This window comes from Haliaeetus leucocephalus, unplaced genomic scaffold (assembly GCF_000737465.1).
Source record: "Haliaeetus leucocephalus isolate CR32 unplaced genomic scaffold, Haliaeetus_leucocephalus-4.0 Scaffold506, whole genome shotgun sequence".
NCBI lineage: Eukaryota > Metazoa > Chordata > Aves > Accipitriformes > Accipitridae > Haliaeetus > Haliaeetus leucocephalus.
The window spans coordinates 8,115,351-8,134,626 of NW_010972942.1; the positions used below are offsets into that span (position 1 = coordinate 8,115,351).

The 19,276-nt window shown below is 35.9% G+C and overlaps 1 protein-coding gene across 1 annotated transcript in view; it reads right to left on the reverse strand.

The window, feature by feature from the left end:
• The window catches only part of CSPP1 (centrosome and spindle pole associated protein 1), a 61,835-nt gene that overhangs the window by 36,879 nt on the left and 5,680 nt on the right, over positions 1–19,276 (reverse strand). Inside the window, exons 3-10 of the mRNA XM_010575901.1 lie at positions 18,011–18,111; positions 17,271–17,294; positions 14,704–14,784; positions 11,400–11,501; positions 7,404–7,849; positions 3,578–3,679; positions 2,505–2,587; positions 702–795 (exon numbers count right to left, since the gene is read on the reverse strand). Of these exons, the coding sequence (XP_010574203.1) occupies positions 702–795; positions 2,505–2,587; positions 3,578–3,679; positions 7,404–7,849; positions 11,400–11,501; positions 14,704–14,784; positions 17,271–17,294; positions 18,011–18,111 (1,033 nt within the window). The remainder of the gene's footprint in view (positions 1–701; positions 796–2,504; positions 2,588–3,577; positions 3,680–7,403; positions 7,850–11,399; positions 11,502–14,703; positions 14,785–17,270; positions 17,295–18,010; positions 18,112–19,276) is intronic.

A 19,276-nucleotide genomic window follows, 5' to 3' on the forward strand; every position in this document is an offset into this window, starting at 1 on the left:
ACTACATTGCTTTTTACTACAATCTTTCAGGACATTTCTTAAAAATTGATCTTTATTCACATTACAACAAGAAGTTTATAATAAACAAATTGAAATGAATCATTCAAAAGTACAGCAATAAGTACTATATTGTAATTTCAGGGCTGAGACTTGGTCAGCATGTACAATTTTTCATCGCAGTGAAACCATCAATAGTAACTTATTTCTAATTCCTTATCCCTTCACTAATATCACTGTGTGTTTTTATGTATCCATACTATCATTCAGCAGGCACCTACTAATAGGTAAGCAAGAAATTTATATTTTATTATTCTGCATAAGCCGGATGGTCAAGTGCTTTGAAAGTGAGAGGTCACTTTCCTAAATTGCAGGGCAAAACAAGATGCGTTTTCAACTTTGCAAAGTAATTAGACAATCCTCTACCAGCAAGAGGGATAACTTCAGTTAAAGCTTCTTTAACCTTAAGAAAGCAAAAATAAATTTTTTTTAATGAAAAAATGTTTTTTCCTTTATTCCATTGAAAGCTGGTGAATTTGTTTATTAAAAACTAAAGCTCTCATGCCAACAAGTTTAACTGGATGCAATATTACCTAGCTAGCTGGAATTCCTTAGTTATGAAAATTATTCTTACCACACTGAATTAATAAAATTCCTTTAAATTTCAGCCATTATCTTTTAAAAATACTGTAACTTTCCATTACCGTCTCTTATTTCGCTGTTGCTCAGCCATCTGTTCTATTAGTTCTTGCCTGTATTTCTCTTTTTTCCTTTGGAGAAGTTCCCGGTCCTGACCACCTAATAGAAATGACCACACATTTGCGTAAATGCTCCACAAAATACACAAAAGGTACTGGACAAAACCATCAGATTTCAGTCAATTTAAAACAAACACAACAGAGTATATGATCTGGGAATGTGCATAAGAACACTGGATCTTTACTGAATGAAAAAAAATCTAGTTTTAATATGCAGTTTGTTTGGAGTATGATGATCAAAACTACTAAAATTTTCATTATTATTTTCCTAGTTTGCCTAGTTTTGTATAGTCAGGAAGCTACAAATTTCAAAGCTAACTGATACAACAGCATCTGAAAAAAGTTACTTAAATTTTATATTTTTTTTTCTCTAATGCTCAACTAAGGAAGATACACTATAGCACTCCAAAACTATGAGGCACCACTCTGAATAAAAATGAAAGTTAAAGCTGAAAAGAGTCAAACCCACAGGAAGGAAAGCAAATTGCTCCACTTTTAGGATGGTTCCCATGACTACTAAGAATTAGCAAAGTATTGGCAGATATGTATATGTAAAAGGAAACAGTGATAACATCTCACATGGATTTTAAGGAATGCAAAAAACTTCCAACACAAAGTCACTGTGGATCTCCAGTGAAGTAGACCTGAACAACGAAGTGAAGGAAGCTGCAAAGTAACTTAAAAAAAGAAACCCACAGCCAAAAAGCAAGTAACCAAACAACAACAAAAAAACCCCCATGATGCGCAACCAACTGGACTGACTGAATTTTTTATTCAATTATTGTGCTGGGACTGTGAAGTAACCAAAACATGCAAGATAACATCATAGTTTGTGACTTTGGGGGAGTCTGAAATCACTTCTCATTTCCAAAAATTTCACGTTTTAATTTACTTAATCTTTATACAACAGTTCACAAATAGCCTTCTCCTAACCAGGACTGCTAGGAATACAGATTCAAAACTTTGCGTACTCAAGTCACTACAAATGAGATGACTGAACAGATCAGAGAGACTGACCATTACAACACCACTGTTTTAATGCTGCCTTTAAACAGTGCCAAAAAATTGACCTGCCACTTACAGCACTGAAGATCAGGTAAGTTGAAATGTAAAAATAAACAGAAATTATTCTGACAACTCTTGGTCCAATTTTCCACAATTCAAACCTAGCTTGCCTTCAAAGGCTCCCATCTGAAGAACTACTACAGTTCTTTTATTCTTGCCTTGTAATTTTCTGAATTTAGCTAGGAATGCTATGTTTTCAACAGTATTTCTCTCTACTACACTCAATAATAACGTTCCCTGCTAAATTTTATGGCTACATTTAAGCAGTAAGAGATGATCAGAATCATTTGTTCTTGCACAAAGTTGTGAACAGTACCATTTCCCATATTTCTGCAATTAAAATTCAATACCAAGTCGTGTCTCTAACAATATTTCTCTTATACTTCATTTCGTAAAAAAACTTAATAATGTATCTGGGCCTTAAACTGTTAATGAAATCTAAGAAGCAGCTTGGGCTCTTCAAAATTAATTAGAAAGATTTCCCCCCTCCCCCTGTTACATTATCGGGGAAAAGGAACATGTTTTTCTTTTTTAATTTTCTCGATGTAAACAATATTTATTTGCCAGTCTTGCAACCAACACAAAGAAAAAGCTAATTTTTCTAGTTTTTAATTATTGCCAAAGAAAAATAAAATATGCAAGGAAAGGCTAACTCAGTGTCACGAGTTAGGCTTCTATACATACCAAGAACAAGGCCTGTTCCATACGGCATTTCAGCTGCAGACTTGGCCTGTTCATTAGCTGAAGAACTAATTTGTACCTGATTTCTGGCAAAGACAAAAAAGGAAATGGAGAGATCAAACTTGAGAATTTACTTGCAGTCTGTGTGAAACATGATAGATACATTTATGACAAACAGCTTTGCTAAAATCTGAAGAAATATCACAAGCAAAAGAAGAAACCACCTGGCAAAAAGGCATCTGCTCACAGTTCTCATTTGCCTGCGGTTTCTGAAGCCATCAGAAACACTGACTCAGCTGAGCACTTCAACAATGTTGACAGACTGAGTGGTGCCAGTCAAGAGTTTATGTAAGGGCTTTACAAGTGTTCTGCTTCTGCCTCATCCACTTAGATCACTTCAGGACTTGCAAAACCAAGACAAGGGGGGTAAAAAAGGGAATTTCAAAACTACTATGAAAAAGGATTCCACGTTTAGTCTAGAGAAGAGGAGGCTGAGGGGAAACCTTATAACTCTCTACAACTACCTGAAGGGGGGTTGTAGTGAGGTGGGTGCTGGTCTCTTCTGTCAGGTGGCTAGAGATAGGATGACAGGAAATGGCCTCAAGTTGCGGCAAGGGAGGTTTAGGTTGGATATTAGGAAAAAATCCTTTACTGAGAGGGTTGTCAGACATTGGAACAGGCTGCCCAGGGAAGTGGTTGAGTCACCATCCCTGGAGGTATTCAAAAAGCACGTAGAGGGGGTACTCCATAACATGGTTTAGTGGGCATGGATGATGGTTGGACTCGATGATCTTGAAGGTCTTTTCCAACCTAAATGATTCTATGATTCTATGGTTATTCTAATCATTAGAAGTCTTCAGCTGGAAAATAGGTGATCTACTGTTTCAGAAAGAAAACTAGCATGCAAGCTTCAACAGCTGTTCTCAAAGGAAACATATTTTTCTTGTTCTACTATATCCTAGCTGCAGGAAAACTATCAGCCATTTCAGACAACACAATAGGGATTTTAAATAAGTATTTTCCTTTCACCATGATTTTGTAGTGCAATTATCAGAAAAATACACTGTATACCACACCTAGAATTTCCAGTTCTTGAGATCTGCTGCACACGTGCTCTCTCTTTTAATTCGTCTTCATAATCTGCAAGTAGATCTCTTCCTATTCCATCCAGATAGGGCCTCAAAAAAATAGAAAATATTCAGCTATGCTTGCCTAAAAACATCCAATCTGAAATGGAACGTCCAGCAGTTCCATGCAAATGGATCCTCAGCATGACTGCACACTGGATGGCAGAACCAGTTCTGAAAATATCACACAGAATTTCTAGAAATAATTCACTTTGCTAGCATTGTCAAGGCAGCTGTCTGGAGTCTGAATTCCCAAGCCTGCTTTCATGTAACCTTTATCTACTGAGCCTGGTTAAAAGTTTTGAGAGCTGAAGAGCATTCAGCATTCACACTGCATTAATTGAAACAGATCTTGCTGCTCCTAAACCCCAGGAGCCAACAAAGTCTACAACAGATTTCGGCACACAGCTATTGGGCAAGTCTGGTGAAACAGTTAATTAATATATGAAAAGCTTCTTTAATGACAACCTAACCTTCACTATGCACCTGATACCATTTAAAAGAGAGAGTTGACTTTTGATCAAGATAAAAGACAGGTAACATGGTGAATACAAAAATTCAGGAGCTAAAATGTGAATCATCTACATATGAAGTAATATAATTGAAACTTCACATAATTCTAAAGATGCCAAAAATTGCATGGACACAAGGGAGCTTTCAGGAAAAGATCTGGGGTAGTTGAATTTACAGGCTTTTCCTGCCTTGCAAATTAACTACTCTTTAATGAGGACTTCAAGTTATCTTGATAAAATAAGGCAAGAATAGCTATTCAATTAAAAATAAAGTACCAAAAAGATGCTAACAAAGTTATATATTTTCCAGAGCTGGACAGAGCCATGGTCTTCCTATTAAGCAAAAAAAAAACCAAAAAACAAAAAACCAACAAAAAACCTAGGTAAACACAGAAAAAAACCTCATCTTATTCTTTTATGCAAAAAGATCCACAGCTCTGCCCATCTCTGTAATTTAAATAAAAGCCAATAATCAAAGGCAAAAGGATACAAGCAGATTATTAAACATTGATTTGGCATCTTAACAACTGACAAGAACAGCATGAAAGAACGACATCCATCCTCTTGGCATAACATGATCTTCTTTCATGATCAAGATCATCATTTTGATAACGATCAATTTGCTACTTACAAGGCTGGTCATGTAAGACTGAAACACAGTCAGGAAACAGAAAGCCTAGTCCAAAGTGTGATGAAAGGATACAGGGAGGAAGCAAAGAAACAAACCTTGGGATCCAAGAGGCAACCTTTTCTGTAAAAAGCAGCAAGCTTAGCATGGCAGATCCAGACACGTTGGCCCAATTCAATCAAGAAGCTGTTGTATCCTGTTTATAGGACAGACCTGGCTGCTGGGGATGGACTAAAGCATTCCACTCCTAAGAACCAAAACATTTTGCACTTCGTCTCACTTTCCTGTCACCATTTCTATTTGCTGAAATATGCCACAGTCCTCGTGCCTCCTTCAAAACAGAAACCTTTCTGAAAAGTCCCGCTACAAACACCTCCAAACTAATAAAGCCCATTTAAAAACATAAAAATTTTAGTACAGTGAATAAAAATATTCCTCCTTATGAATTCAGTTTCTGTCATGAATCAAATGTATTCTGGAAAAGTTGACTTTGCCTGAAATGTAGAAAAAAAATGCTAACTCTTCAGAAGCTGAGCTGTCAGTAACTAATAGATGTGTTTCTCCTTCTTGAAAAGAGACTGAATATAGTTCATAAAAGGTTAACTGGAGCTCCTTGCAGAGGAGGAAAAAAGTACTAGATTACAAAGCACATTTAATAAAAAAGTAAAGTAATTTTCAATAAAAATACAGCAAAGTAGAAAATACATACTAAAAAAAACCAAACCTTAATTTTTATCTGAAGAAGATGCACCAAGTTGCCAATAACAAAGTATCTTCTGTACTTCCTTTTAAAAGAAAACTGGAACTAAAACTGTTTCAGAGGCCTCTCCAAATAAGCAATGGGTTGCCTAGTGATATATTGGTCACAGACATTTATATAAGCACCATCAGTGTTTTCTGGGATAACCAAGAACTAATATACTTCTATTCAACATGATACTGTCCACTGTTGGTTCAAACACCATCCTTGCTGATATTTTACATATATAATTATGTATATATTCTTTGAGAAACAAAGCAAACCCTCAAACTTTATCAAATGGTCATTTTTATTTAAATATTGGACTTTGTCCAATTGCATTAGACAATGGCAAACAGCTACCTAGTCAAAAGAGGACATTCATCCTTCTGGGTGTTAATTAACACAGAGGATTAATGTTGCTGTTAATCTCAAAAATATAAGCATTTTGGTTACCTTTGTTAGACACCAAGTCAAGCTTCTAATATTTTTCTTTCTGAAAAGTTGTAGGACAAGACAAGCCTACCCTAAAACCTCCTTTGCTCATTCCTACCAATATTACACTATAGGATGGAACAATTTTTGCATTTCATATTCTCTTCTCTGAATCTCATTCAGCAGAAAATGGGCAATCTTGTTCCTGCTATCTATTTAACCACTGTTTCCATTTGCTGGACTTTTTCAGAAACATTGTATGAATAAATACGTGCTTTTAGAAGCACATTTGAACATACAGTCTGAAACTCTGAAATAACCCATTTACTAAGTCTGCATCTCCTAAATGCTTCCAGACATTTCATTTTCTCCATAGTTACTTCATTCCTTTATGATTTTTTTTTAAACGGCTGAGAAAGAATATCAAAACCTATTTTTGTAAAGAAGTTATTTTAACTCTATTGGCATTTGAAACTGGAAAAGAAGCATGACTTCATTCAATGTAGAAAAGGCTTCTGCAGTAGAAGAGTATTTTAGGGTTTGTTTTTCCCAGTTATTAATTTGCAATACTATATAGAAAGTTATACCTGCAAACAGTGACTCAAAAGATCATTTAACCACTCTACCAGCAATTAACAACGAAACATGATCATAATATTTAACACTGTTGAGAGTGGTACAATTTGTCTTCTGTTTTTTCTACAAGTGTTAATTCTATGAAAAAAAAAAAAAGCGGTTATTTCGCCTAACAAGGGAAAGACAGTGGTGTTTCCTTCACTGAAGCAACCGCAGGAAAATAGCTCTGGCAGCAGGCTTAACACAAAGGAAAAAAAAAAAAAAAAGGCATCTACAACACTCATGTTCCCAAGATCTGTAAAGTGAACAAATGAACACTCTTCAAGTACCTTTTTAAAACTTATTTACAAGAAACTTTACTGCTTTATTTCATTTGAGTTTAGCTGCATAAAACACATCTCTTTCAAGTTTGGTACTATTTCATACCACAACCCATCTGGTTTTGAAAGCAACTGGTTCTTGCAATGGAATAACTGAAAGTGGCCAGACTGCCAAACCCTGAAGGATTAGGAAGGTTATGCTTTTTTTTTTCTCTTTTAAATGAGCGAGCTAGAAGAGAAAGATTAACAACTTATGCCAAAGTAACCAAACTGATTTATCAGTTAATACAGTAAAGCCTATTTAATAATGAACTGTACATAATATTAGTTTTCCTTCAGAATGATTTATCTAAAACACCCTCCGCTCCCTAATGTATGATGTATAATCTTAGGTACTGGTCCAATTCTTAAATATTTTTTCTAAAAATTTTTGCAGAGTTCTTTTTTAAAGTAAGCACAAAAATCCTGCTTTCACATGGGAGTCTTGTCTAATTTTCAGTGAGACCAAACCACAGCTGTCAACAAGCACTACAGAAATATAGCAGAAAAACAGAATTAAGAATACCTTTCAGCATAAAAAACCCGGGGAGTTTTTCTGTCATAAGCACTTTCACATCTAAATCTAGGGTCCATTTCGTCACTTATCTCAGGATCATAGTCCATTCTGTAGTATCTTCTACCAAAATCACGATCCTCATCAAGTCTGTGATGCTTCCTAATAGGAATTACAGATTGGCTAGCAAATCCACGATGTCTTCGATTGGGAACATCCAAATCTTCATCACGTCTTTTATTCAATAGTCCACTTCTTAATTCAACCTCATCATCTAACCTATGATACCTGTCTTCCTCCAGCCATCTCTTATTTAGCAGCTCTTCATAACCTTCTGTAGAAGTAAAGGCATCCTTCTTGGGAGGTTCTGCATCTGTATTACAGGGCTGTACTTCTGTACGTAGTTCTGGCTGGAGCCTGGTAACAGCAATAGTTTTTTTATTCCTGTCCATCTCATTCTGTTTAATGGGAAAAGAAAAAAATTAAAATATCTGAACATAAACAAATCACATTGAGCAAAAACTTGGTTTTGTATTTCTTCAAACAATCCCTGAACAGGTACTGGAGAAAAGGTAGGAGGTGAGCAAGAAAAATACTTCAAGAAAGGCTTAAAAACTAGGGATTTTTTTTTTTTCCTCGAGGAAAAAAGACTACTTTTCCTCTTATCTAATGTTTTTCAGAAGAATGGCTATCAATCCTGGACAGGCCTTTTACAAACCCCAATTTGACCTTCAGATTCAGAGCTGCAAAGAATCAAAAAACACTTTGAATACCTCATCAAGAGACTAGACATCTTTATTCTATCCAGATTCAGGCAAGTCTGTAATACTTCTTACCTATGAGAACAACCTTTTAACTTGACCATTTCTTAATCTATTTCTTTGCTCCCCAGAAGACGTCACTATGACAAAAGAGAGTTTAGTGGATAAAAAACAACCCTATGACACACTGGACCAGTGTTCAATACACACAGTTCCAGCAATCAACATGGTTTTGGATAAATCCTGTAGTATTTCTGTGCACTAATCTTTCATCTGTGGAATAAAGGTAACAGTAACTCATACTTTACAAAATGCAATGAGAAATAAATTAAAGATGCAAATGACACCAAACTGGGAAGAGGAATCAATATACTAGAGGGTATGACTGCCACTCAGAAGGGTCTGACAAACTGGAAAAATATGATGACAAAAAGCTCACGAAGATCAACAAAAGCAAATGCAAAATTCTGCATCTGAGACAGAATAATGCCATGCACTAATACAGGCTGGGCACTGTCTAGAAATCAGTTTTGCAGAAAAAGGCCTGGGTTAGTGGTGGGCAACTAGCTGAACATGAGTCAGCAGAGCACCCTTGCTGGGCTGCATTAGCAAGTGTGTCATCAGCAGGTCAAGGGAAGTAATCCTCCTCCTCTGCTCAGTATTTATTCAGTATTCAGGTTCTGGTATAGTGTGCCCAGTTTCCCCCCCTCCCCATGTTTACTGATGAACTGGAGAAAGTGCAGAGGATGGCTACTGAGATGGTTAAGGCACTTGAGCTCATAAAGGAGAAGCTGACAGAGCTGGGTTTGTTCAGCCTGGAAAAAGAAGGTTAAGGAGAGTATGTATGTGGGCAGGAGGAACTAGTAATTGCAGTCTCTACCTAACACATGGTTACAGAGATGCCAGAATCATGGTCTTCAAAGAACCAACGGTCACAAGTTGCAGCAAAGGAAATTTCGATGGGATACAGAGGGAAAGAAGTTCAGATCAAGCAGTTAAAGGCAGTGGAACAGGCTGCCCAGAGGAACTGTGGATTCTTCATCCTTTCAAAATTCAACCAGATAAGGCCTGACCAACCTGATCTAACTGTGAAGTTAACCCTGGTCTGAGCAGGGGATTGTACTACAGGACTTCCAGAAGTTCTTTACAACTTAAGTTTATCCTGTGATTATCTAAACTGTTGTATCAAAATTTAAGGTCACATATGTTAATCGTAAGACCCATTTTTGACTCCTACTCCAAGTCAAATATCCCTCAGAGATGGAAGAACCTCAACAAATCCTCACCAGTTTTTTCTTCCTGTTTGTTCTTTTATGACAGCAAAATTGTTTCTACACAAGAATAATAAAAATATAACATACAGGTCCAATGGGATAACAAACAAAGCAGAAAGAAAAAACCTTCACTCCCTAAATAGATTTGATTAGGTAAGTCAGCTGAGGAAACAAATGCCCAAACATGTAGAAAGGTCTTTAGAGATTTATAGACTCAGTTACACAAACAAAAGCTGCATTTTTGCCACATATTCTCTAGGGATCACTGTTGTGTAGCACTCCAACCCTTGAAGAAGCCAAGAAGAATCAGATATTGAATTCCAACATCTAAATGATGCCTGAATACTGCCTTATAGCTGTCTTCACAGATTAAAATGGTTTTCAACTATATGACACACCAATGCACTTGGAGGAAAAGATCTTTCTCATAAGAAAACAATCTTTCTGGAGACAGACAAGAAACATTCTTCTAGATAGAACTTATAAATACATGGGTATTTGCACTTGCCGACTGCTGTAAGAAAGACAACAAACTTTCAGCTGTTCCAAGTACAAACACAAGTCCCTTCATAGGACGACCTAGCTCTCACACTACTGTACACTTAAGAATGTCCATATTAAAAAAAAGTGGAAGGCCTTCTTAAATCAAACCTGCATTAGATGAGAGTTACAAATTATTGCAGTCCATCACTAAACTAAGGCAACAATATTTAAAAAACAAAATTTATCCAGTCTACACAAGATTTTACAACTAACAAGCAGTAGAGAGACTTTCTCAGATCAATATATTGCTTCCAGATTACTAAAACAAAGGGTCTCACAACAATGCTAATTAGACCTAAAAATCCCCTGTTGTCTGTTGTAGTGGTTTTGGCTGGGATATAGTTAAAGTTCTTCACGAGTAGCTCGTATGGGGCTATATTTTAGATTTGTGATGAAAACAGAGTTGATAACACAGCGATATTTTAGTTACTGCTGAAACAGTGCTAACACAGTGTCAAGGGCTTTTCTACTTCTCACACTGCCCCACCAGCAAGGAGGCTGGGGGTGCACAAGAAGCTGGGAGGAGACACAGCTGGGGGTGCTGATCCCAGCTGACCAAAGGTATATCCCATACCATATGGCATTGTGCTCAGCAATAAAAGCTGGGAGAAGGAGGAGGAAGCAGGGGGACATTCAGAGTGATGGTGTTTGTCTTCCCAAGTAACTTACACATGATGGAGCCCTGCTTTCCTGAAGATGGCTGAACACCTGCCTGCCAATGGGAAGTGGTGAATGAATTCCTTGTTTTGGTTTGCTTGTGTGCGGGGCTTTTGCTCTGCCTATTAAACTGTCTTTAACTCAACCTATGAGTTCTCTCACTTTTACCCTTCTGATTCTGTCCCCCATCCCACCAGCAGGGGCAGGGAGTGAGCAAGCAGCTGTGTGGTGCTTAGCTGCCTACTGCCATACAAATCAAAGGCCTCAGCTCAGACTCCGAGTTCAATTATGCATGTATCTAGCTCACTTTCAGTAGTAAAGGCTTTTTTTTTTTTTTTGATTCATAAATGCACAGCACCATATACTAGACAGTTGCCTGCACTTGCCTTGCTTTCTCATGAACTGGACACAGACTGAGGAAAAAGCAGCTACAAATAAAAGCTAAGGAACACTGTGTGGAGTTCAACATTCTGTCCAAAGAGACGGCTTTTTTGGCCACCACTTTTATCACCAAGAACAATCCAGGGACTTGCTTCAGACACACAGAAGAATGAAAGCATCCTTGTATCAGACAGACATGACTGAAGTAGGAATCGAGAACTGTACTGTATGACTTGTAACCAGGACTTGCTAGATATATTCATAAAACTGTGGCCAATTGAACAACATTCTTTTCTTATTTTGTCTTACTTTGTATACCTTAGTCAATGATAAAACAATTGACAAGATCATTTATGTTCTTCTTTGTATCAGCTTTAGTAAAACTGTATTACCTCTGTGGTTTTCTTCCCTAATTTCCTTAGTCTTTCATTCCATTCTTCTTTATCCCTGAGGTATTGATTGTACTCCTTGTTTCTTTCAAGCCGTAGTTTCTCCTGAAACAGGCATTGAAAAGGGCATCATAATTTTGTATTTTTGAGTAGCTTTTAACTTCATAGAACTGCAGTATTAAATGAATACATGCAAGCTGTGTGTTTGCCCTCCCCCTTCATTGTGATGTACAAATAGAGCTTGAATTGCTTTGAGGTTTTGTGGGGTTTTTTTGGGGTTTTGTTTTTTTGGGGTTTTGTTTTTGGGGTGGTTTGTTTTTTTTTTTCATTCTGGAACATAGTACTTTCTCTTAATCGGAAATCTGTAAGTAGAAGTTAGCTTCCTGGGCATGAAGTCTAGTCCCCAGTAACATTACTGTATATCAAGTTCCATCTTAAAACCTGTTAGGTTTCCCCCTGCTAAATCTATTCCAAAACTGTTCCAAAGCCTCGCTCCTTTGACAATTAGAAATCACCTTTTAATTCCCAATCTGAATGTATTTACAGATTACTTAAACATACGAAATTTTTTTTGTGTTAAGGTTAGTTGTGACTTGCCCCACTCATAATTAAAACAGGACAACAAATACACGTGCAGACAAGATGTGTCAATTATAGCTTAGAATATAACTTGAACTGTCAAATTCAAACAAGCAGTTAAGCTGACTGCAAAAAGAGTCAAAAGTGCACAGAATGCAAGGAAAACTAAGAAAAACATGATCTATCCACCTTGTCTTAGCTGCTTTTGCAAGGTGACATTTATAACCAGCTTGCTCAGGTCTAAAAACATGCAGGAATTATACATCAATAGCCTAAGAATATAAAATGAAATACCAAAGTCTCCGGGTAAAGCAAACCCTAATTTGCATTATTTCCTAATATTAGTAACTTATGTTTAGAGCATGGGGCATCTCTTATACTACCTCATTTCAACCATCATATAAATGAAAAAAAGAGAATTATATCACAGTATTACAAATCATGCTCTTCTCCACTGCAGTATTTTCCAATAAAAAAGCAAAAGGTATTAAAAAAATCTGAACATTATATATATATATATATATATATTTACTCTCACATGAACAAATTTCAAACAAAAATAATTTATACCTCAATCACCATGGAAATACCAGCTTAATAATAGTTTTGCAAATGAAACCAATGCTCCCCAAAACTGTTTTTTTTCCCCAAATTTGTGTCTATAGGTTTTCTGACATGACAATATAAAACCTGTAAACAGCTATGAAAGCTGCCTGAGGGTTATTTTCCAAAGCTGAGAAACTAGCATTGTCTTTAACAGGTGGCAAAGCACTCAGCAGAAAATTCAATATGCTGTGTGACTGCACATTTTACCTAATAGAAGAAACCAAAATGCAACTGTTAACCTCTAATCATTATCTGCCCCGAGGCTAACCGTTTAGCAGGGTACAGTATGACATCTTCTGGTAGCTTTTAGGTTCTGCAATAGCGACAAACAAATCGGTAAAAAGGATACAACGCACTTGTACAGAAAATCTCAATGAATGTTGAGCTGCTATGATATAAAACCATCAATGATCAGACATGTTCCCAGTTCAGATACGTCTTTAATTCCACAGAATGAATCAAAGATATTTTATCTTTCACTGTTTCAGCACACATACTCGCAAGGGTTAACACAAAGGTCACGAGAACTTGAAGCTAACAAACTCGGCCCAAGTGCATGCTGCCACTGAGGAGTCCTTTCCCCTTCCTGGACATTTCAGTCTTGCTGCCTCCCTTCTTTTTAACACTAGCATGATTTGGAGTTTGGGGCTTTTTCATAACAGCAATTTTCACTTATTTGAGTTCTCACCTGGCTCCTCATATGGCCAAACATTATTGCCAGCACAAGAGAGGCAGAAAGCATAAGTAAGCACAGCAATGGCAAGACCAACACATTCCATAGCAGAAGTCTTGTGCCAGATTACAGTGACAGCATAGCCCGAAACGCAGAGCAACAATGCAACTCCAAGGCAACATAGGTTAAAAAAAACAAAAACAAATAAACCCCCCCAGGATGCAACAGGCCAGTCCTCCACCAGCAACATAGTTTCTCTTTCTGCCTTGCATCTCCACTGGGGTTTAAACTAGCCTAAGAACCAACCAGCTGTATTCATTGAGTCAGCAAAAATATTTGCTAAATTACAATGTTTCTGCTGATTCAACTTCCTGGATCAATTTACAAGCAAACACAAGAAAGGAACTGGGAATACCAGGCCAACAGCATGAGGGGAAGAGGAGAGGTGACCCCTGTAAGGCTGATTTAGGCTTTCACAGAATCATACTATGCATCAGAGGAATAGATCAGAGGTTAAGAAAATCCATGTATGCGTGTTCCATCTTCATATTCTAACCTCCACGAACCTCCAATAGCAGAGAGACTGTTATGGCTGGTATCTTTCTCCAACATATGAAAGCAAGACCATGAACTGGTAAGAAACCTCAGGGAGATCAAAGGGGCTAAACGCAGAGAGAGAATGGGTACTCCTTTCACAAAACACATTAGTATCTGTATTCTCAAAGAAAGATTTGAAATTGGGAAGATGCCTATATTAACAACAGGCAATATGTGAAATACCAGACCAGCTTTTATTTAGATTCCTGGATTTATCTGTTAAAAAAAACAAAACAACAACAAAAAAAACCCAAAAAACCCCACTCACACTAGCTTAAGCAGGTAGGTTAAGCGTACACAGAGACATCAAAATAAACTGTGTAGAGCAGAAAATACATTTCCTTTAGTTCTGATAGGAACTGATAAGAGTATCACTGTAGAAACAACGACAAGCAAATATTTTTAAAATTAGCCCCAAGCTGCAGTAAGAAGAGTAATAAATTAGAAAAGTATATATAAGAAAAACAATGTTCTTTATTAGATCAATATTTATTGCTGAACAAAACCAAAGCACAACCACTAGAGCTTTTGAACACACCAAGTGCCCTGCAGGTGTGAATTAGAAGTAGCAAACCTCAAACTAGTATTGGTATAGAATTACACATCTAATTATCTAAAAATTAAGGGTACATGTAACCTAGGATTAAAAACTTAAAAACAACAACAAAATTTAAAGACTTGACTTTTCTGAAAATTATTCTAATGACCACCTCCAAAAATGTTCATTTGTAAACAGCGTAAAAAAACCCAACCGAACAAAAAAACTTAAGTGGAAGTAATTTTTCCACAACAGTTTAAACATCCAGGTTCATTTTCAAGTTATACACCACTTAATTTCCTCCACATATTTACCTTCGCAGATCTTCGCTCATCAATATGAAGAGATAATCCCTGAGTATATGGATCTACTTCACCAGTAGTCAGGTAATTTTTCTATATTAAAAAAAATAAAAATCATTCAATGTATTTTAAAATACCAAATCTTACTTGCTAAATAGTTGCTCAGAATTATATTTTCTGAAATAAACCTGACCAATTTAATGAAATAAAGACCGAAGACAACCTTCACATTTTGAAAATGCAGAATGTTTTTGGAACACACGAATGAAGTGCAGTCAAGGAATGCAGAAAGAAAAGGGCTTTGTCAATCTTTAAGCTTGAGTTTGAAAGTGCATGTCACTTCTTCCCTGTTGCACTATTTCAAGGATTATATAAGTTAGTCTCTGTATATTAAAAAAATGTATTTTTGTTCAAAAAAACCCCACCGTTACTCCATTCTCCTGTAAGCAAGTAGCATAAGCACAAGCATCTATACAAGCATAAGAGGAATTTTCCAAGATACTACCTTACTTAAGATCAAAAACTGCTTTTTCTAACAGCAGAAAACATATGTCTACCTCTTATTTTAATAGATGGAATCTATGATAACTCGAGCACAGTTACCACTCTGCATCTCAACACTGTTTTCTACAGCAGCAGTCCCCAAACTCTTCAGGATAATGACCCATCAACAAATCTTATAATTACTTATGGACCATCAGTCACTTTCAGAACAGACCGTTCCATTGAAAACACTATATTGTTGCTCCATATAGCTCCCTGGGCTGTAGCTGGGGAACTGGGCTGCACAGCAAGTCAAAGTATCAGCCTTTCAAATCAAACACCAATGCTGGAACAGGTCCTCAGCTTCCAGGTCTAGTGGCTTTTTCATACATCACTCATTTACTAAAAGCATCCCCAGGCTATTCTCAGTCAATCACCTATGTTCTATAAATCTGATTATCTTTAATAAAAAGATCATCTATCTGTGTGGCATGGGCTGATGAGGGGAATGGGTTAGATACAGTATTTCACTAGCATTGTTTCCTTCCATCATTATGTCATAACATAGCTTAAAAGCTTAGAGGCACATCAACAGGTAAAAGCTCTACCTGTTCCAGTACAAACCCACATCATTATGAATTATATTTCACAACTACACATTAAAAGATTTAAGGGATTTAATAACCATGCAAATATTCAAGCACTGAGACAAATGGATTAATATAAAGAACTAAGTTATTTTTACTAGAAGAAGTAAATAAATTGTAATCCTCATTTTTAAGTAATTCTTTTCACACTTTGAACACATCTGTAGAGATTACCTCTGATCTTAAAAAAGTATTTGCCAAAAATCAGAAGCTGAAATGGAAACTGCATTTGCTACATAAGCGAGACTAAACAAGTTATTAACCAAAATATTATCACTATGAGAGCTGCTAAAAGTTGCACTACCTCTTTAAGTGGGGAAAAGAAATTAGAGATTGTTATCCTATGTCTTCCTCAGGCCTTAGAAGCTTAAAGCTAATGTATACTACATTAAAAAACAAACAAACAAAAAACTTGTAAACCTAAATTTGTAAAACTGAAGTTCAACTGAGAATAAAACACTAGAAGTTAATATAAAAATTGTATTATTTGGGTACTTTGGTGAGAATTATGAAACATTAAGTTTTAACACAATATTCTAACTCTGAAAATAATCTGAAATTTAAGATTAAACAAGAAGCAACAATTATATAAGCATCATTTCCATTAGAGGTTAAGAAGCCAGTTAATTCTGCTGTTGCTATTCTTATTCAGAAATTCTAGTGCATGCTAATATAGTTAATTTGTATCATACCCATGTTATTCAAAGCCCCAGAAAAACCAGAAGGTTGTATTTCTACCACGTTACCTCCCGGTCCTTTACTGAAGCTGCTTAATTTGAGCAACCTGGACGGACAGCGTTAAATTTGAAAATTATATAAACATGACAGTATAATGATATAAATAATTTAAAATTACTGTAATTGAACAAAACTTGCAAAAATGTGCCTCTGGTATTATTTTTTCCTCACAATACTTGTATTCTTGCATTCTGGCCACTAGGTGCTGAATAACTGGCTCTACTACTTTCCTAAGCACCACCGATGAGATTTCACAATGATGGGTGGGGGAGGAGCCCTGACTCTGGTTCTGATGACGTATTATATTATTTCAGAGTTTACAGTTTCGTTCCAGCTTTATAAAGTATGTATATCAAGAAAAAAGAAAAAATCTGAACTCATAACATCTATGTAACTGACAAGCCTTGAAGCAAACGTCTATTAAAAGAAAAACTTTTGCAGAATCAGCATTAGACAGCAAAAACAGCAATTGCAAAGGGAAAATGAAATCAACAAGTGTTTTAAAATCTTATTAATGGAAAATAATAAATACAAGCAATCATTCTGCACAAAGCAAGCAATGCTGTTAATCACAACTAATCACTACAGCATGCACAAACAAAGCACAAAAAAGTAATTTTTTTTTCCAATTCAAAAAGCAAAAAGCTTTCAAACAAAGCAAAAAGCTACTAATTTGAAGAGAAAAAAAAATTTATATTGCAGGCACCCTACCTTTCTTTTTGCCTGTGAAATACCCTAAAAGTCAGGGAAAAAATACTATTGAAAAAGAGTCTTTAATTCAAAAATATTTGACTTAACAAAAAAGACTTCTTTTCTTAAAGCCAATCCATTCTTTCATTTTAAGAACTAAAGACACTGATAATTAACATTTTCAGACAACAGAAATTATTTGGTTCCTGATTTTTTTTTGTTTGCCTAAGAAGGGATACAGAATATTCCCAAGATTATGGCATTTCATACATATCATTTCAATTTTAAATTTACTGTGACATTTAATAAATCATATTAAGCAGAACATCAAAGTTTTTTTATTTCTAAAATTGAAAAGAAGCTGTCAAATGGAGTCACACTAATTATAGGAATATTCTTACCTGAATTACAGACCATAGAATACATAAGTACTTAAGGAACTAACAGATGATACTTTAAATTCTTAAGAAGAAACTAAGAAAGAAGTAGACACAAATAAACAAAAATATTCATAATAAATTGTACTAAGTAATATGTAGTCTCATGGCAATGAGATCTATAGAAGCCTGAAATACATAGCCCTTCCTAGCAGTGACATTCTGAAATTACTTCCACTCGAGTCTTCGAGATTAGTCATCGCTTATAAGGAACGCCTTCTTACAAAGATTTTTCCACAGATTTTATTAATTTTAGTTCAATTAAAATGAGAGAGTCATTTTAAAAGACTCACTAAACTTAGGCAACCAGACAAGATGCCTTACCTGAGAAAGATATCGCCTATAATCTTGCCGAAGTTCCTCTTTGAGTTTATGTTTTTTTCGTTCATATTCTTCTCCAAGTGGTAAACTCAAGCCATAGTCACCTGAAAGTTTAACACTGTTAAATATTATTATTCTACTATTTTGTATCAATACAAAGCACACCCTGCAAAAGCTACATCTGGATTTTTATTAGACATCAGCAATAAAAAAAATTAACTACGCAACCAGTAATTACAACACAGCTGAAATAAAAACACCTTCTCTGTATGAGTAGTTGGGTAGAAAGCATAGAAAAATGGATTAGGTTTTGGATGTTAGTTTTTCTCTAGTTGTTTTGCTTCTTCTCCCCACTAAAAAAAAAAAGCAACATAAACTGAACTTATTTGGATAGTTTGACAAAGAGTATAAAATAACCTAAATATTGTACCTATTTCTTTTGTCACTGTATGTTTCAAAGGAAATCTCCTTTGAGGTGTTAGTTTCTAAATTACTCTTGACATTTTAAGCTGTGCTTATCACACAATAAAAACCATACTTTCCACCTAGAAAGGAACAAGCTATTTGTTTAGCACAAAGCATGTGAAAAATATGTTGGCTTCCACACAACTAGAAGGAATCTGACCATATGGCAATAATAATAATTTTTTCTTTCCACCTCAGTGTTTTTAATTGTAGTAGACCCCAAACACACATTCAGTACTTTTCCAAGATTACTGTCAGGTCTCGTAACAGCTGCACTCTTAAAATATAATGCTATGCAAGTTGTTTGTCATTCCTAAAACACATTTTAAAGTGCTTTATAAGAAATATCCTCTGCCCCAGAAGCCCACCTCTGCAGCCACTTTCACCACTCTCCACAGAGAGCTAGTGAATTCCACAAAACTACACACCAAGAGACAAAGATTGCAACTGTTTGGGGTTTTTATTTCCTGCTGTTTCTCCGAAAGCATTTCTACATCTTAAAGTCTATGTAAAATAAGTAGCAAGGAGCAAGAAGGAAGAGAGGGATATTTTAGATTTACTCTTACATTAGTCCCAATTTATTGCATGGTTGTTTGAGTCTGGTATTTTAAATGTTTAGGGCGTTAATGAGTGTCTGTACAGTAAAAATGACATTATATAAGTGCTGAAAATTGCTAACTTGGGAATCACTCTGCTACTGAAACAGATAAAAGGTTGAAATATACTTAATAAAAATGAACTCGGCTGGCTTGGCTTGAGAGAGAGAACCAGAACAGGAGTCAGCCTGCTGTTATGTAGAACCAA